The 19,712-nt window shown below is 30.7% G+C and overlaps 1 protein-coding gene across 1 annotated transcript; it reads left to right on the top strand.

The window, feature by feature from the left end:
* The first annotated feature begins 7,110 nt into the window (after positions 1 to 7,110).
* LOC139492395 (uncharacterized) lies at positions 7,111 to 18,405 on the top strand. Its single transcript, XM_071280600.1, has 10 exons — positions 7,111 to 7,270; positions 9,429 to 9,647; positions 10,192 to 10,362; positions 11,012 to 11,077; positions 11,421 to 11,651; positions 12,668 to 12,838; positions 13,763 to 13,801; positions 15,814 to 15,937; positions 16,865 to 16,949; positions 18,093 to 18,405. Exons 1-9 carry the CDS (start codon positions 7,219 to 7,221, stop codon positions 16,944 to 16,946), a joined length of 1,155 nt encoding a protein of 384 aa, XP_071136701.1. The 5' UTR covers positions 7,111 to 7,218; the 3' UTR covers positions 16,947 to 16,949; positions 18,093 to 18,405.
* The last annotated feature ends 1,307 nt before the right edge of the window (positions 18,406 to 19,712 follow it).

Genomic DNA, 19,712 nt, shown 5'->3' with positions numbered 1-19,712 from the left:
GCTTCTAGTCAATTGAAAACTGACCTCAAAATCTCAATGTCAACTGTAATAGATACAAATAACGGACAGATATTTCATTCCGCTGCAAGTTTACTTAGAAAAGACATCGAAACTCTAAAGAGACTACCCAACTTCGGATGATATGTCTCTTCCATCTTAATTCAGTCAATGTCTTCGTAGTTATTGCAATTCATTCTATGGTTACTCAATGAAACTGCATACAGCCAAGATTTTTCTCCGGCAATGGCACCAGAGAAATTGTGGAAATGCAATTGTTGAGGCAATCGTTTTTGTTTTACTCCTTTTCATTTAGGATTGGATTTACAAATGTACCATGAGTTTGGTTCAAAACACCTTGTTGAAACATTGAGTGCCAAAGGATTTTATGCTTCTTAAAGTAAAGTGCGACGCTATCTAATGTGTTGCCAACCATGATATTAAGCGAATTCAAGATAGTGTGTACGTCTCGTATAATGTTTCCCCAGAATCTTTGTAGACAAGCATATGGATGTCATCACACCTTCCTAACGCCTCTTTTAGATCTCTGTTAAATCTTGGATGAATGGATAGCCTAGGGATGGTTTGAAGCTGGTATTTTTTAGGAACAAATGTCTTTGGACTTTTTACAATATCTTGTCTGTACTTGTAAAGAAAAATCTCAAATTGTATAAAACAAGATCTAGACTAGATGTAAGAAAATATACATTTACACAAAGAGCAGTAGAAATTTGGAACAGTCTACCAGAAAAAGTAGTATCAGCACCAACAATACCATGTTTTGAAGGCAGATTAGACCGTTACTGGGAAAATCAAACACAAAAATATAATTATAGTGAAAAAATACACACGACCGGACAAGACCTAAGTAAAAAAAGTTTAGACAAGGAGCTGACAGAAGAGGATTCCTCAGGAATCCTACAGTCAGAAGAGGATCTGTGAGTATCTGTGAGTAAAATAACGTGTTCGCTATCAGCAGAACCTTTCATTTGCAGATCTGTTGCCATGAGTGAAATGTGTAGAAATATTAAAACACGTCTTGTGACGGTTGATGAAAATGAAGATGATGGAGATAACGGTTTATTTGGTATAAAGCTTGTTGCACTGGTACACATGGTTCAAGCCCCGAGGTTAGGGGAGTGTTGGCGTGCCCTTAAAAAGTTAAACCTCGTCACTATCTGTATGTGTCTGTTTCAAGTCACGAGACGGTACTGCAGTGTTTGTCGTTTGTTTCTCTATACTTTATTTGTTTGTTTCTTATTTATTTTGTACATTAATCACGTTAATCAGGCCGTTAGATTTTTGTTTGTTTTACATTATTCATTTCTGGAATTAAAGACTATGCAGTATGAATTTTACTCATTGTTGAAGCCCGTACGGGACCTATTATTGTTTTATGTCTCATTTGGTCTCATTTGGAGAGTTGTCTCATTTGCAATCATATGACATCTTCTTTCTTTTTATATGGAATACTTTTGAAGTTTGTAGTACGTTGCAAGGGAAAAAAGGGGGGATATAGTTACAAAACCTATAATGTAATAGATATTAACCAGAGTTAAATACACAATTACAAAAGATTATACTATGGTAGCAGTAATAATTGTGAAAAAAACAATAGCAACGAGTAGTCTATAAAAAAAACCTGAAGTATTCGCAAATTCAATATGAGGTCATATTTGACTGTAGTGTTCATTGGCTTTGGTTTGATACCTCACCCACTATGACAGTTTAAAAAATAATTTTAAAGTATTGTCCTGCATGACACTTGATTTTTACCTGAAATTGATATTTTTCATAAGGTTAAGGTGCTCTAAACATTTTATAAGTTGAAAACTTGATTTTTGAAGTTTTATTTATAAAACGTCGTTTTAGGAATTTTTCTGATACAAAAATCTCAATGATTAAGGTTTATGTATAATAACAAACATTACTAAAGACAAAACAGTATCATTTGTATTTAGGTAGAGTTTAGAAATAGAAAAAAAATGCCAAAATTGAAACCCTCCCAAATTTTCACAGATTTTTACATATGACCTTTGACCTCAATTTAAAAAAATGTGACCATATCAAGTCCTGACGACAGGCATATTATTATAGTACACGATTTCCTCTTTCCAATGATATATTATGTAGGTGTGTGTTCGGTGTGGAGATTAAATTAAAAAAAATCTGCCTTCAGTCACCGCACTATTGATTTCAGAAATGTTTAACATATCTATTTTCAAAATCATAAACGACCAAAAACCTGAGAAATTGAGACTCAATGAAAGTCACTGTTTTGTATTCATTTATTTGCTTTATAGTAAGTTAGACATGTTAAAATATTAACTCTTTCACTAAAAAGAAACGTCAAATTTTAAAACCTGCATTAGCAATTAAGTTTAAACTTAATGCAATTTAAACGACCATTCAATATAAAATTGATTTCAGAGTTATTTCGCTTGGTACTGCATCTATATTTTTGTCAACATTCTGTCATATCAAGAAATAACTCCATTTTTTAAACGATAATTGCTGCTCAATCTTAGTTCAATATTTGCAAAGACCGATGCTGTGTGTATCAAATATTACTTATAATACTTTAAATTATTTCTGTATCTTTTCTTCTCTTTTCTATATGTTGCATCCTTAAGGTGGATCCCTACAGATATAGCATTTTTTTTTCACCATTGAATTTTTCTTAAAATTTGCATACACATACTATGCAATGGCCTCTATAAAAAATTTGCTAAATAATAGTTCTACATTTTTAATCGAAGAAATTAAAGCACTACCTTATTTTTATTATTATTTAACATTCACAGTGCAAACACGTTCCAATGTGTAATATGTCTGTTTTAAACGCGGGATTCATGTCAAGGTTTATATACTTTTCGTCAGGTTATGTAAGAAACATGTTAGAGTCTCATGTAGACGAAACGCGCGTCTGTCGTATTAAATTAAATTTTGGGTTATCAATGCTCTTCAACTTTGTACTTGTTAAGCTTTCCAAATATTTTGATCTGAGCGTCACTGATGAGTCTTATGTAGACGAAACGCGCATCTTGTGTATTAAATTATAATCCTGATAAACTAAAAAACAATGAGGGAATGAATATGAAAATATAATATATTTGAGAATTAATTCATGGTAGACATGATTCATTTGAGATTTCAACACGGGTTACATTGTGTGCTTTAGGGGCGGATCCAGGACCTCGATGTCTGGGGGTGGGGTGGGGGGGGGGGGTGCACCATGAACCAATTTTTTTTTTTAGATATATATATATATATGTGTGTGAGTGTGAATAGGTGTTAGGTTTGTTTTGTTTGTTTGTTTAGTAGTTTTTTGTGGTGTTTTTTTCTTTGGGGGGGGGGACCTAAACATGCATCAAATATTTGCCACTGGACGTTTAACAACCATGCAACAAACAAACAATATTTTTTTTATATTTCATCACCTCTATATTCTTCTATCTATATTTTTTGGCCTCGCTTCCATACTTACTTTTTTTGCACATTATTCTAATATTTGTAAAACACCTTCATATCTTTATAAATGGTGACCTTTTGCATGGCCTTATACATGTAAACAAGAACAATAAAAACAAATATAACTGCATGCTTGGGCTTTTGGAGAAATGTATGAGTCCTAGATTCTGTTACAAAGTAAATTTTAACGAAAATCAGATAGCATTTTATTAATGATCATTTAACAGGAAATGTCAATTTATTTTTCCTGGACAGGTCCGGAAAGCGGAGGGGGAGTAAAACAAATTGTTGATTTCCGTTGAAAATAACAGGGGAATGAAATATGACATTCCGTTTAAGAAACATATCTTCTAAGTTATCAAAAAATAAATAGTTTAATTTGTTGCTGAAAAAATTCACAAAAAAAAAGGTACATTTACAGGAAATGTTATTGTGAGTACTGAATTTTGGAATGAAGATATAAAAAAATATAAAAAAGATGTATACCAACATTATCGACATTAAACATATATTTGTACCTATTCTTCAAAAACACAGATCAGAAGTTTCACCTGGTAATCGATCTTAATCGGTATTGTATTATAAACTATTACAAATTTGTACTATTCCAATCAACATGTAAATATGTATTTTACATAAAAGCTTTTGCATAGAGACATTACACACAGGTGTCATTTACACACCCACCTATAAGTTGTCATAAATCAAGCATGGGACGCTGGTATCAATAAATGGTAAGTTTAAGAAGTCTAATCAAGCTGTGATAATTTCCCCACTAGATAAGAAGTTTCAGTAGCAATAAAATTATGTTAGAAAACAAATTGGTGGCCTGAACTGGGGGGGGGCACGTGCCCCCTGTGTCCCCCGGTAAATCTGCCACTGGTGCTTATATTAGTCGTATGTCAGATAATATTTTTTCTTAAATATACTTCTCTTCAAATCCATATTTTCGTTAACTTACTCAACGCGCGTAAATCGAATTCTGACCACTCATTATTTATTAGTTGTGGAGCTAATTATAGATAATTGAGCTGATCTGTAACAATAGCATCTCCATGCCTTATATATCATATACTGTAGTATGCCGCTAGATTAAAACTGACAAGGAAAGGTAACACACGGCCACCGAAAGCTTTATTTTTGTGAAGCCCAGGTGGTCGTGTGGTCTAGCGGGACGGCTACAGTGCAGGCGATTTGGTGTCACGATATCTCAATAGCATGGGTTCGAATCCCGGCGAGGGAAGAACAAAAAATTTATCTAACATTGTTGGGTTGATGTTTAGACGAGTTGTATATATATATATATGGATTGCCTAACAATGTAATTTTAACACACTATTTAGTATGTAATATAAGAATGTTTAAATATTTACAAAATGATGGAAATAAAAGCAATATTTCGCTTGACCAACTAGCTTTATCAAGTGTGCATCTATCCAGGTGAAATCGGATGTAGATGATAAGAAACTTTTGCAGCTCAATGTATATGTTGCATTAAGCTGCCTTGAAAATAAGAAAATTTGCAGCTCAATGTCTATGTTGCACTTGAATTTAGCTGTCTTGAAAATAAGAAAATTTTGCAGCTCAATGTATATGTTGCACTTGGATTTAGCTGCCTTAAAAATACATAATTGGTAGTTGAAGTTAGCAACGTCCATTGGCCAATATTACGGGATAAAAAGGACGATGCTTTGTTTTAAATTATTCTTTATCTTTCCTGTATCTTTTCTAGTCTTTTTCGTGAAGACCATCAGGTTATAAAGTGTGGAGTTGGTGGATCAAAAAGTTTTCTCTTCTCCTTCTCGCCGTGGTGTCCCACTCGGTGTTGACTTATGGAATACAAAGATAAGACGACTCGTGCAGAGAGAATTCCGTTTGTTGTAACCTTATCGAAAATGACTCTTCCTTAAAAGAAATTTTTCCATCACCTCCTGTCGCAGACCCAAAAATCTCAAAGACATACTTGTGACATCAAAAGTAAAGAAACCAGAAACTTCTAAATTTGGGTGTTACAAACAATGCGGTAGAAGCAATTGTAAGTGCTGTAAAGCCGCCAACACTGACCACTCTTTCAGCAGCACAGTAACAAAGCAGCGATACAACATCTATGTTACTTCTAATTGCAAAACGGAAAATAGTATTTATATTCTTACTTGTGGAACTTGCAAGCTGCAGCATGTTGGTGAAACAGAAATTAAATTCATCATCAGACTTAACAATCACCGGTCGTTCTATACAAAAGGAAGAAACTGTCCAATTACGAGACACCTCTTAAGAACAGGACATACTTTTGATAATATCACCTTTCAAATAATTTAGGTAAACCAAAATTGAGACTCCGAAAGGAGAAAACAGAGAGAAAGGTTCTGGATGCATCAGCTACGTACTCTTGAACCTGATGGACTTAATGAGAGGGATGAAAAACAGTTCTACCACAAACCAAAGGAATAAATCATGAATTTCATTCTATTTACTAAAACAACTATTTGTTTAGATTTAAAAAATATTATGTACAATAAACGGCAAAAATATGTTTTATATAGACCATCAATCAATGTTAAACTTTTACACGAGCTACAAGCTACAAAGATATGTTTTGTCATTCATCCGATTACACCTAGATAGATGCACACGCCCGATGAAGCTAATTTTTTTAGCGAAATATTGCGTGAATAATATATAAAATATAACAACTAATTTTAAAACACTCATAAGTGTGTTAAAGTTACATTCTTAGACACTTATACAAGTTAATTTAGTATAACTGCATCAGTTTATTCACAAACTGATCCACACCTAGATAGATTGAATGTTGATTGTTGCTCTTTTTAGACACTATATATATATATATAATCTTTGTTAAAATGTTTAATTTTGAAGGACAAATGGAATCAAGGATGGCATTTTTCTGCCGAAATGTAAAAAAAAAACACTCATTGAAAATTACAGGCATATCATACCACATCTTTTTTATATTATAATATTGTAATCCAGACGTGCGTTTCTTCTTAAAGAACTCATCAGTAGACATTTAAAGTCATATATATATATAATTAGTCAAATGCGTTTTGTTTAAATATACTTTTTCACTTTTTTGGTCTTTTGGAAAATGTTGTTTGTGCTGTATTAAGACCCTTCTACAACGAAATTTGTTTTACATGCACACGTATAAAAATTGCAGTTTTTATCCAACGCAATCATGGGTTTGAACGTAGTTTTAAATTTAGACTTGTTTCTATATATATATAAAATGTCAATCTGGCGATAAATACTTCGTATGTAGCGCTGGAACGCTGTTGGGATGTCATGTGATATTTCATTTAGATACAAATGTATTAGATAAACAACAAGAGAAGTGATAATTGAATACATTGACCATAAAACGGTATGCTTTAAATAAAGTTGAATATTTGGCATCATTTTAAAAACTTCCTGAATGAAAATTGACAGCACGATTTCAATTCAAATTTTTGGTGTTTTTCCCTAACTTGATTAGAAAATAATGTCAATATAGCATTTAAAATCAATCTCATTCTTTTTCTACCAAAAACACATTAATCTTTGATAAGAGATATCAATATTGATTTTCTGTTTTTTTTTCTACACATTGTAATGAAACTAGGAAGTTAGAGTAAAATTCTAAGTAATTTTGGGGTTCTATTTCATAGTAGCTTGCCAATTTATCGGATTTATTACAATTGTCAATCTCTATCAAAATGACTATCTGATATACATGTGTTTGAAGAAATAATGGAACGCATTGGACGTTTTAAAGTGTTCCTGATTTGTATTCTTGTACAAGGTAGGCTAGCTGTGATCATACAAAAATAAACAAGCTGAATTTTAACCTAAAGTATATTTTTTGCCAATCCCTTTACAATATTGCACCAATGCAAATTTCTCCTTTGAATTAAAATTTGTCGATTTATAGGAAATACAATACCAATGTATTACTATTACATACAAAGTGCTCCGAGTAATATTCATTTGTAGATGATACCTACTCAATGATGTTTGGTCCAGGCAAATTTAATTTATATTTGAAGAGAAACTGGCTGTCAAATTCATGTTCGCCGATTTGACTTAAATTCTCATATTTGGTTTATAACAATCTTAAACATTTATCAAAAATATATAAAAAATTTTTTTTTTACATTGGCTCGATAATATGTTTCTTCGTATTTTAATCTAGACGCCATCTTATTAACCATTGACTTGACTCCCTAAAGACCTCCTATGGTCGTATTGATATAAGCAATATAAACATTAATATAGATAAAAAAAATAGATGAACCTAACTCGTGCAATTCGATTTCTCTGAGTCTGTTTAATATTTCATAGTACTTTACATTTGTTTCATTTTTAATGGTGACATTCTTTTTTTTGAATAACTCAAAACGCAAAAAGCATGCGTTATCCATCTCTAGCTCATATGTTATATTGAATTACATATGAATACGGATTATATGAGGTCGAATTATTCACTTGCAAGTGAATTATTCATCATTAATGTATTTAGCTTATTTTGACAAAATTTTACATATTGGCTGTTAAAAAGAATTTTTATTTTACTATTTCACTTTAATTAATGATTTAACAAAACAAATCATATTTTAGAATTTTCATATATCTCGTACCTAGTGCCCCTTATAGGATTTACACCATATTACTTTTCATGTTTTGATTATGCAAAAGCATTCATTTGTCCAAATTTGTTTTTTAATTGTTCTGTGAATTATCATTATCATGGAATACAGATACTAAATGTATTAACGCCTCACTAATAATTTTGCTTTCTACATCAATTTAAATACCATTATTGTACCTTTTTTAAATGTTCAAACAATTTATGTTTGCGCTATTTGTTAACCCGAGAAAGTATTGAAATACAACACTCGCGATATTAGGTGGTTTACAGCAATTTAAAAATAAAATTTTAAAAGAAATTAAATGTGTGAAAGACGGGATTCAAATGTGTTGTTTGGTGATTCAAATAGTCCTAACAATTAAAAAAAAATAAAATAAAAAAGGCACACTTTTAAGTAGCATTTATAAAAAATCAGTTGCACGAAACTGTAATAATGTTTCACAATATCAATGTATATTATGAATAAAATAAAGAATGTAAATGGGATTAAAGAGACAACAACCCGACAAAAGAGCAGATAACAGCAGAAAGCCACCAAATGGTCTTCAACACAAGCAGAAAATCCCGCACCCGAGGCGTGATTTAGCTGGCCCGCCCAAACTAAAATGTGTACTAGTTTAGTGGTAATAGACGCCATACAAAACTCAGCAGTTTTAAGCAAGTTTGATGACTTTGACACATTCATGAACAAGGCAGAGACGTTTGCGGCCAAAATAAAGTTGATATCCTATGCAAATTTCATACAGTATAAAATTATAGTGTTTAGTACTTAGAAAATAATCAAAAAAAAAATCACTCAAATATTGAGCTATCAATAAATATGTTTTTCGTTTTCGATACAGTATAGATAGATAAACTTCGTACCGGTCATAACAACTAATTATAATAAGGATAAAATTACTATTACTATAACTAAAATAACTAAAACCATGACTACTACTACAACTACTATACTCCTACTACTATTACTACCAATACTACTTCTACTACTACTAATGCTACAAATACTACTACTACTTCTACTACTACTACAACTAATAATAATAATAATAATAATAATAATAATAATAATAATAATAATAATAATAATAATAATAATAATAATTATTATTATTATTATAAAAATTATAATAATAATAATAATAATAATAATAATAATAATAATAATAATAATAATAATAATAATTATAATTATTATAGAAATTATAATAATAATAATAATAATAATAATAATAATAATAATAATAATAATAATAATAATAATAATAATAATAATAATAATAATAATAATCATCATACAGTTACGTTTTAGGAAGTACAGCAATAGATCCATGCACAAGTTATTCCACAGTTCATCGTTCAGATTCACGTGGAACAAATTGCTTTGTGGAACAAAAATCAACTGCAGTTTGCGATCGGCTTTTGAAACCAGGATGGTATAAAGCTGAGGCTAACGGCATAAGTTTGGAAATGGCCAGTTCCTGTCCTCCCATGTACTCATGTGGGACTGAGAGTCAGTTATGGATGGACGGTACTGCAATAACTATTTTTTGTTTGAATAAATATAATTAATATAATAGCCAGTATTGTACATATCTAAAATTAAATCTCATTATATTCCTATCATTAGTACTCAAGTTAGGCGATCACATTAGTTCATATGTGGCTAAAAATCAAAAACAATAAATCAATATTCTGCGAATGACATGCAGGGTAAGATATAAACAAATCTTCTCAGAAAATATATCGTAAGCCTATCTGACTGGCTGTAATGTAATATTGTATTAATATGTATCTATTGTATATATACAGGTTGCACTATAATAAATCATTCATTCATTCACATAGATAATACGCGACGTGATTGACATAAATGGATAGTAAGGGGTGATCAGTTAAAGGTGTGACTTTCTTTCACATGGAAAACAGTGAAATAGTAATTATTTGAATCTTTGAATTTTCATTTTTATCATGGAATTTTTCTGTAAGTTTTCAACATCTCACTTATTATTCAATCTGTAATGTATTATAATGATGGTCTAAATGTATTCCAAATGCATTTTGAACTTATTCAGGAAAATCTTCGTCAGTTTCTGATGGAGTAGTGAATAGAAAGGTTTGTATACGAGATACAGCACCAAACGACTGTTGCAATGTGAGCATGCAGATACAAATGAAGAACTGCGGTTCATTTTACGTATATAATTTGAATTACACAGATGGATGTAATCGAGCTTATTGCTTTGGTAAGTTTTTCTTAAGAATTGGATGTTTTATTCTATAGCTGTATTGGGATATAAAACAGTCTATATATTTAGTATGATACATGAACGCTCAACGCTATTATCAATTGTGTTCTCCAATTTATTTATATTGTAGTCCTGTGTTGTCATTTTGATGTTATATTTCACATGGCCATAAAAGTGCGAGGTTTGGCATGCCACAAAACCAGGTTCAACCCACCATTTTGTCCTTTAAAAATGGCATGTACCAAGTCAGGAATATGGCCATTGTTATATTATAGTTCGTTTCTGTGTGTATTACATTATAATGTGTGTCGTTTGTTTTCTCTTATTTTTGAGTGTAAATTCACATTGCGATAAGACGTGTCACGGTACTTGTCTATCCCAAATTCATGTATTTGGTTTTGATGTTATATATATATGTTATATTTGTTATTCTCGTGGGATTTTGTCTATGTGTGATACATTTTAGTGTTATGTCGTTGTTCTCCTCTTATATTTAATGCTTTTCCCTCGGTTTTAGTTTGTTACCCCGATTTTGTTATTTGTCCATGGATTTGTGAGTTTTGAACAGCGGTATACTACTGTTGCCTTTATTTAGACATGTGTGAAATTAAATTTTAAGTTCAAACACTGTATTCTTCAATTGTAGGGAATAACAAATGCCCAAAAAGAAGCTTAACTACAGTTCCACAAACTTCGACAAAACAACCTATAGGTAGGTAGAAATGTAGCCTTGAGCTAGATAGTACGTCTAGATGTACATGTAGTCCTATTAACATATCATAACACCTAACGGAATATACCTAAAATTGTTTTTGAGACTGGATATATAACATTCATTTTTGGATTAACAGCCAATGAAAAACTTATACAAGAGTCATATAATACTCTTTTTTTTAAATAAAATTGGACGAATTAAATTATAAAAAAATAATTCAAAACATTCTACACTTATAATTTTTTTTTTAATTTAACTCATATTAATTAACTTTCTTTCAAAAACTTTTGATGATGCAATCAATTACAGAATATTTCATTTTATAATGTTTATGGTACAGGGTTAACCAACACACTTCCGGCAAATGACCCGTGTAACAGTTATGTGAATATATATCGAGCTGGACTTCGAGGAACAATGTGCAAAATATATGATGTAGAAACAGCTGTGTGCGATCGACTTCTTAAACCAGGATGGTATAAAGCAGAGGAAAATGGAATTCCAATGGACATGCCAACATATTGTGTTGATTCCTACTCTTGTGGAACAGCAGCACCTATTTGGTTGAACGGTGAATACTTGGGACATCAACAGATATAAATGAGCAAAATTATTTTATAAATATAATGATTCAGTCCACTTAATTCCTGCTAAATAAACGATTGTTTAAGAAAGTTTAACTCTTTCCAAGACAGCAAACATAGAGGACAGACAATATCCTTTAAATTGCCTCATATTCTAGTATTTTATTGAAAAAATGATAAGGAATATTTGTCATTGTATTAAATACACAAGAAGTAATTTATGTTCTTATCGGTGTACATTTTTGAAAGTAAAGATATGACTTAAATTTATAATGCAGATCTTATTATAATTAGTATTATTCCTATCATTACGGTTGAACTCTTGTTAATCCCTGTGTATCTTGAATAAGGCTTCATATGTTGCATATATATACAGTTACTATTTGATTTGAGTTTGTTCTACGTCAAATACACTTGTCCCTGCCTTGAGGTAGACCATGTCTTACTACTAGATGCATTTTTAATATATGTGTTTGAGGTATGTTATGACCATTTATTCAGTATAAAACAAATTGCAAGTTATACTTACCTTAAAGCTGTAAGTAACTTTTTGGCGTACTAAATTATAATCCTAGTACATTTGATAACTATTTCAGATGATTTAAAGGCAGTTTAAAATAAAAAGGATTATCTTTACACATTATTGACCCATAAACAATGCTTTCTTTGAACTTTCTGTAGTTTGCTGAATATTGCATGTTTGATCTGTTACCACATCAAACAAAATACTTTTATCATTTGAGTTGATACTTCCCTTGCAAAGAAATAAAATCAGATAAAAGCACACACACACTTTTATATCCTTAAGTTTTTTGTTATAATATATCAAATTTTTGTACAATATTCAGCAGACTAAAACATGCATATTGATATTCTATGTTTTGTCTAACGTAACGTGTAGCATCACATTTATCCGTGTTTATTTGACGTGCAACAAAATTGTGTCTGTCATGCTTGTTGGATGGATAAAGAATACATTTATTTACATGTAATGCAATTGCAGGTTCGTTGTCATTGCGGCCTTATGAAACTGCACATAGGAAGGCTTGCGTGAAGGGATTTGGCTCTTCGACTTGCTGCAGGAAATCAATTGATATCAGAATTAAAAACTGCATCAGTTACAACGTGTACTACCTTCCTTATACGGACTTTTGTGACACTGCGTATTGTTTTGGTAGGTTGATAAAAAGAATTTTAACTGTATTTTAATTCTTTTTAACCTCTTCGCATAAAGAAGTTTAGACCTAAATCTTGTAATGCTTGATAACTTAATATCTGTTTGTGTATAGTGAATGATAAACATATGTTCTACACATTTAATGCATGGCTTTAATTGATATTTAAGAATTGTGTTGCCATGTTAAATAGACCAACTAGTTGTTTTCCGAGATTCTAATCAAACATTGTAAATCTTATTTCATCTTCTTTCCTTTACATTGGAATTAATAGGAATACTGTTTTGTAATTGACTATTGCACCCTTTTGCACCCTTTTGTGTTTTACGATAACTGATAAAAGGACCTACATTGTTTTATATGTAGGTTTTAAATACAAATCATGTCTATATTTTATTCGTTATATGATTTATAAGATTTTCTTTTTTTATTCTGTTGGGGAAAGAAGGGTCTTATCTCAATTTAAAATAGTAAGTTTGGTTGGGTGAATTGAGTAATATATAAATAAGCCAATAATTTGCGTTTCAATAATTTAGTGTAATGGCAGTTAAAACGTTGGATGATTTTTTAGATAAAAAAACGCAATCTTTCTGTTCAATAGTCATAAATTTGTTAAGCGAAAAACAAATCCTGATTACAAAAAACACGATTTATTATACAGTATAAAAAAGAAGATGGGGTATGATTGCCAATGAAAGTGTTTTATTATGAAATATGTGTGTTGCATACACATTCTTCATTTGTTAATGATATACAAATGTATTCCCGTTAGCAGAATTTAGGTTAAACCCGTTGTTTAACTCATCAATTTTCGCTGTGGTATTTTCTCATAAATCTCCTTATTGTTCATTTGTCAATTTTCTGTTGTATAGATTTTTGTTGAGTTAATAAAATAGAAGGAACTTTTGATTTCTCTACTGCAGGTCAACATGAATGCAAAATTGAACAAACAACCAAAAAAGGTAAATCTAAATGGCAAAAACTTACATTATATTTGAAGATAACGTGAACACGAGAAAAGTCATATATATTAAAGTAAAACTTTTACCGCAAAGAATATAAAAAAATAATAATACCGAAGGTATATACACGGGGGTGGGGGGAGGGGGGCTGTCCATAAAATCTGGCAAAACAAACATTATTCGTCATCAACCAACGAAATGATTGTAAAACAACTGTCACAGACATTTCTGACTTTGTACAGGCATTTCCCGAAAAAAAACCCTGGTTAAATGCTCCCTAAACCTTCAACTTGCAAGTCAATAGCTACTTGTGATTCATTTCAAAATCGAATTAATACTTTTCTGGAGGTTATGAAACCTTTTGGAGTGAAATTGGCTCAATCAGCCAAACTCTACACAAATGCAAAATCCCATCAATATCCAGGAATAATGAGAAAAGATTGAAATAAATATTGTAAAAATAAACACCCTCAGAGTATACCTTTACAGTGACTTGACTGTTAGTGTTGCTATCCACCAATTGCAACTCATTCAAAATTTTGACCAAATTGCAATTTGTTTTTTAAAATCAAATTGTTCAACTGGTCAGAATATTGAACAAATTGTTCAGTCAAAATGTGAAAGTGCAAGGTGATAAAATAAAATATACTTACAATCCTATAAGACTTTAACTTCACTTTAATGATGTTATTACTAAATTTGTCTATCAATCTGTATAGTTATATTATAGCCATTACCATACTAAAGGTAAAATGTTTTATTTTGAATTGCTATAAAAATGTCCAAACTAAGCTTTTATATAGTTTTTCTTTCCAAAAGGATTTTATATTTATAAGAATCATATATCATTTAAAATAATACATCATATATTCAGTAAAAAACGTGCGAAATAACAATATGCTATTGATAAGTTTCCTTGGGGAGATAACCTAAAATACTATTCTTTTGAATAAAGACTTTTTGAAACCAAAAAAGATTATCTCCCCTTCCTACAAACATATTGCAATTTCACAAATATTTTACTGAATATGAAATGTTTTTATTCACATAATGTGTGATACTTATGAATATAGAATACTTTTCGAAAGAAAAACTATATAAAAGCTTAGTTTGGACATTTTTATAGCAATTAAAAATAAAACAGTTCACCTTTAGTATGGTAATGGCTTTAATATAACTATACAGATTGATAGACTGATTTAGTAATAACATCATTAAAGTGGAGTTAAAGTCTTATAGGATTGTAAGTATGTTTTATTTAATCACCTTGCACTTTCACGACTTGACTGTGGTTTTTCTACAGCAGTTGGTTCAAATTTCTGACCAGTTGAACAATTTGGTTTAATAAAACAAATTGCAATTTGGTCAAAATTTTGAATGAATTGCAATAGATGGATAGCAACACTTACAGTCAAGTCACTGTAAAAGATCATAAAAACTTTATAAAATAAATCCATTTAAAACAAATTTTGTTTCTACTCGGTATAACTATGTATTGGAAATAATCGCAACCAACAATCCGATTAGATAAATTTAACATTATTTAGTTATTTTGATTTATGAAAATATACAAATGTGGTACATATAACAACTTGGCTGCAATTCATGTACTATGAAAATAACCTACATGTAATACAGGTTTCAGTGCGTGCTAAACACAGCTCTTACATAGTTATGAACGAACACAACTAATTGTTTGGGAGTAGCAATCTATAAAATAAATTGAAGTATCAAAGCTGAAAGGTACATTAATAAAACAGACAAAAAAGTGTATACGGTCAATTTTTATGTAGGGTTTATTAATAAAATTAACGGTACCAATTTTCTTGCACCAGATGCGCATTTCGACAATACATGTCTCTTCAGTGATGCTCGTGGCCAAAATATTTGCAATCCAAAGCTTATATAAAAGATGAAGAGCTATAATCCGAAAGGTCCAAAAATTTATTAAGGTACGATTATTGAGCAAAACGTGTATATTACAATTCAAGTGCTTATTATGTTTATTACAGAAAATGTTCAAACGTCAGATGGCGGAATCAGTAACCAGACAGTAGCTATTATTGGAACCCTGGTTATTATAATACTTATGCTACTCATATTCTTAGGGATTGTTACCTACAGATATCTCACAAGGTATGTAGAATTTTTGTTATATTTAAGTTGTTCAAATCAATAAACCAAAAAATGTATGATTAAGAAATGAGGTTTTGCAGAAGAATTTTCTTAAAGACGGAAACTTTCTTCTATATAACATCTGTTTATTTTTCAAAATGTGTATTTATCACCTCAACAGTTGGTCATATGGATCATATTAGCTCTTTCGTTACAGGACGTGGTTCTGAAAAAAAGAGCTGTGGTTAAAATGCATTTAAAAATTATATCTTGAGAACAATATAAGAAAGAGGAAATCTAAAATGACCGAAATGCTCAGAGCGTCAAGATCTCCTTACTTCCGTTTCCCAAAGTTTCCCAAATATTTATAAGATAACATTTTTTCTTCAAAACTGTAATATAAATGTAGAACTGTAATGATCGCTTCGATTATCAGCAATAAAAGATCTATAATAATGATAGCATGATCGAAGTCATCAGATGACTTCTTCATATTACATTAGGAATTTCATTTATGTGTCTAGTAATGTTGTTGCTTTTCTCCAGTAATCTATTTATTTATTTATTTATTTATTGCTTTAAGAAAGTTTTGTTTGTCTAATATGGATATTACACTATCCATTTATTTTGGACTTTTCGAGTACATCAAATAATTAAAATGATTAGCGAAACGGATCACAACATTTTAGTATAGCCTTTACGTAATTTTCCTCTAAACATGACTTAAGGCGACAATATTTTTTCGATGTTTAAAATCTTGAAAATAGATTAAGAAGAAACAGATAACGATTAAACATTGGCGAGACCTGTGTGTCAAAGGGATAAGCTTCTTGTGCTAATCACACTCAGTCAACATGTCACATTAAGAAAAAGGACACATTAAAAAAAATTCCAGATGACTTTACGAGTTTATAAAATTCTGATAATGTACTTTTAATTTATTTTCAGAGGTACCCATAGAAGTTCCAAAGTTAAATCAATCAAAGGACCAGTAGTTAGCGTTCACAGCATTGAGTATACAAAAACCTAAAATGTGAGTTGGAACAGAAATAACTTTGAATTTTCCTAAATGATAACCTTCTTTATAAACTTCTAGAGACAATCCCCTAAGTCTTCTGCAGTATATTTAAACATAATCATGTATCAGTACAAATGTACAAAGAGAGTTATTTGAAAACAAACGACCCTCTGTTTATCAAGTTTTCAGTTGTACTTTTAATGATATACATTTTGATGAATTGCCAGTAGAGAAATTTGGAAGTATAACAGCCCAATCAATCTGATTATTTTGTTATTGATTGTTATTAGTTTATAATGTCCAGTGGGAAATATTTCGTGCATATTCAGGAACAAAGAAGCAACAAATTTAATAGGCAGGTCCTGCAAAGTCGTTCGACTGGGATAAATTGTGGGATCATCGATTTCTTTCTGTAAGAAACACACACATATACGAACAGTTCAGAAATATACATTCATGATAAAACATTACACAATGACGAGGTATATTACACACTGTAAAAATATACTTGTTACAACAAAAAACATCATAAGATTAAGGATAACACTTTAAGTTTAGTAGAAGCAACTTATAGTTTTAATCAGGTTGTGTTTGAAAACGTATTTGTGGTTAATTATGTTTGACTAAAGGTACGGTACGACAATTTTAAGAGTCAAATCTGACAATATGTGACCTTCACACACATCATTCATGGTTCATAATCTCTCGGTCATCACCGAGTATAACGGCAGTGTAGCTTATCCAAGACCTTCTGTTTTGTGCAGTCTGAAAAACATAAACAAGCTGTAATAGTGGATTACTGTAATATAAAAAGTAAAATCACAAAAATACCGAACTCAGAGGAAAATCCAATCGAAAAGTCCATAATCACATGGCAAATCAAATGACAAAACACATCAAAAACGAATGGCCAAGAACTATCATATTCCTGACTTGGTACAGGCATTTTCAAAAGTAGAAAATGGTGGATTAAACCTGGTTTTAAAGCGCTAAACCGCTCACTTTGATGACAGTCTCATCATATTCCGTTACATTTACAATGATGCGTGAACTAAACAGACATAATTCATCGTATCTAAAACGTTCTAACAATAAATAAATTTCGGTACAATTTCAGTTACTCGTACGTTATAGTTCAAATTTGTGATTCTCTTTCAGATCCAGATTGGTTTGAGACTTGAGTTGCTGATTATAGAAAATACAGCATTTTGCATTAGAATTAAATAGAAAGTAGCAAGCTTTCAATGTTGCATTTGCCTATATTCCCATTCTTTCATTGTGTGAATACTTTGTTTTTCCTTTTTTTCCTGATTATGGAAATTGCTATTGTACAATATCAGCTCGGTGTACATTGACAGTAAAATACGACACTTTTCAAGGTTGAAAAACACTTTAGTGTAACTTAAATACTCTAATAGATACTAAAGAATTAATCTTCATCATTTTCTGCCTTTTGATATGAATTATAATGTTGAAGCCTTTCTCTGAAATGTATTTTGTTATGAATAAAAAACACATTTTTTTCATAGTTTTAATTGTTTTGGTTATTATTTTATTATTTCATTAATAGTTTTAATTGTTTTAGTTATGTTTCAATTCTATGTTATTTAAATGTTAATATTACAACTTGAGTGTTCATGATTCGTACAACATTTAGGTATTAAGTTTATTTATAGCCTCTGTTATTGATATGTGTATCCTAATTATCATTAAATGTGTTCTTTATTGGATTATACGTTCGTAAAACACTTTAGGTTTGTTTCCCTCAATCGATTTATTACTTTTAATCACCGGTTTACTATTGTTGCTTTATTTAGGGTTTCACCCGTAGCTAAAACATTTTGTAAAAGTAAACAGCAAAATTATACCTTCACCTAGAACACTCATATTCAAAACAAATTGCCAATCTTGTCCTATTAGAAAAGGAATATTTCAATGATACTTGAAGTTATATTAATATTTGACTCTTTATGCTGATATTTAACCCCTCGCTGATACTGCAAAGGTAACATATTTACTTTAAAGGCTTAATGAGTTATCAAAGGTACCAGGAATATAATTTAATACGCCAGACGCGAGTTTCGTCTACACAAGACCCGTCAGTGACACTCAGATCAAAATAGTTATTAAGCCAAACAAGTACAAAGTTGAAGAGCATTGAGTACCCAAAATTCCAAACAGTTGTGCCAAATACGGTTAAGGTAATCTTTTCCTTGGATAAGTAAACCCTATGTTTTTCGAAAAAAATCATACTTACATGTATGTAAACAGGAAATTTATAAAGTGGCCACATAATTGATATTCCTGTCAACACCGAAGTGCTGACTACTGGGCTGGTGATACCCTCTGGACGTTTAACCCGTGGTAAAATAAACATAAATTCAAGCACCAATGAATTATTTCTAAAATAACGAATTCATGCACGCAAATTCATCAAAAATGTTCAGAAGATTCGCAAAAATCAAAAGGTCTACTGATATTTATATGGAAAACTGAACAGACGAGGCCGTTTATGTTAAAAAGATAAGACGGGTCAAGATTTAAAAAATTCAAATAAAATTCTAGATTCAGAATCGAGATTTCAAAATGTTAGATTTGTATACGATAGCACACTTTTTCAGAAGCATGGAAGTATATAAGTTCTATACCTACGACCTCATGAAAAATATGCCCTGGTTTACCATCAAAACAGTCAATATAAAGCTGAATCATAAAGAGTTGATCTGAAACTTTCATCAATATTTGTTAAGTTCATTGTCAACATTAAGACTTGCTTTT

Source organism: Mytilus edulis, chromosome 10, assembly GCF_963676685.1.
Source record: "Mytilus edulis chromosome 10, xbMytEdul2.2, whole genome shotgun sequence".
Lineage (NCBI taxonomy): Eukaryota > Metazoa > Mollusca > Bivalvia > Mytilida > Mytilidae > Mytilus > Mytilus edulis.
This window is presented reverse-complemented; position numbering and strand designations above follow the sequence as displayed.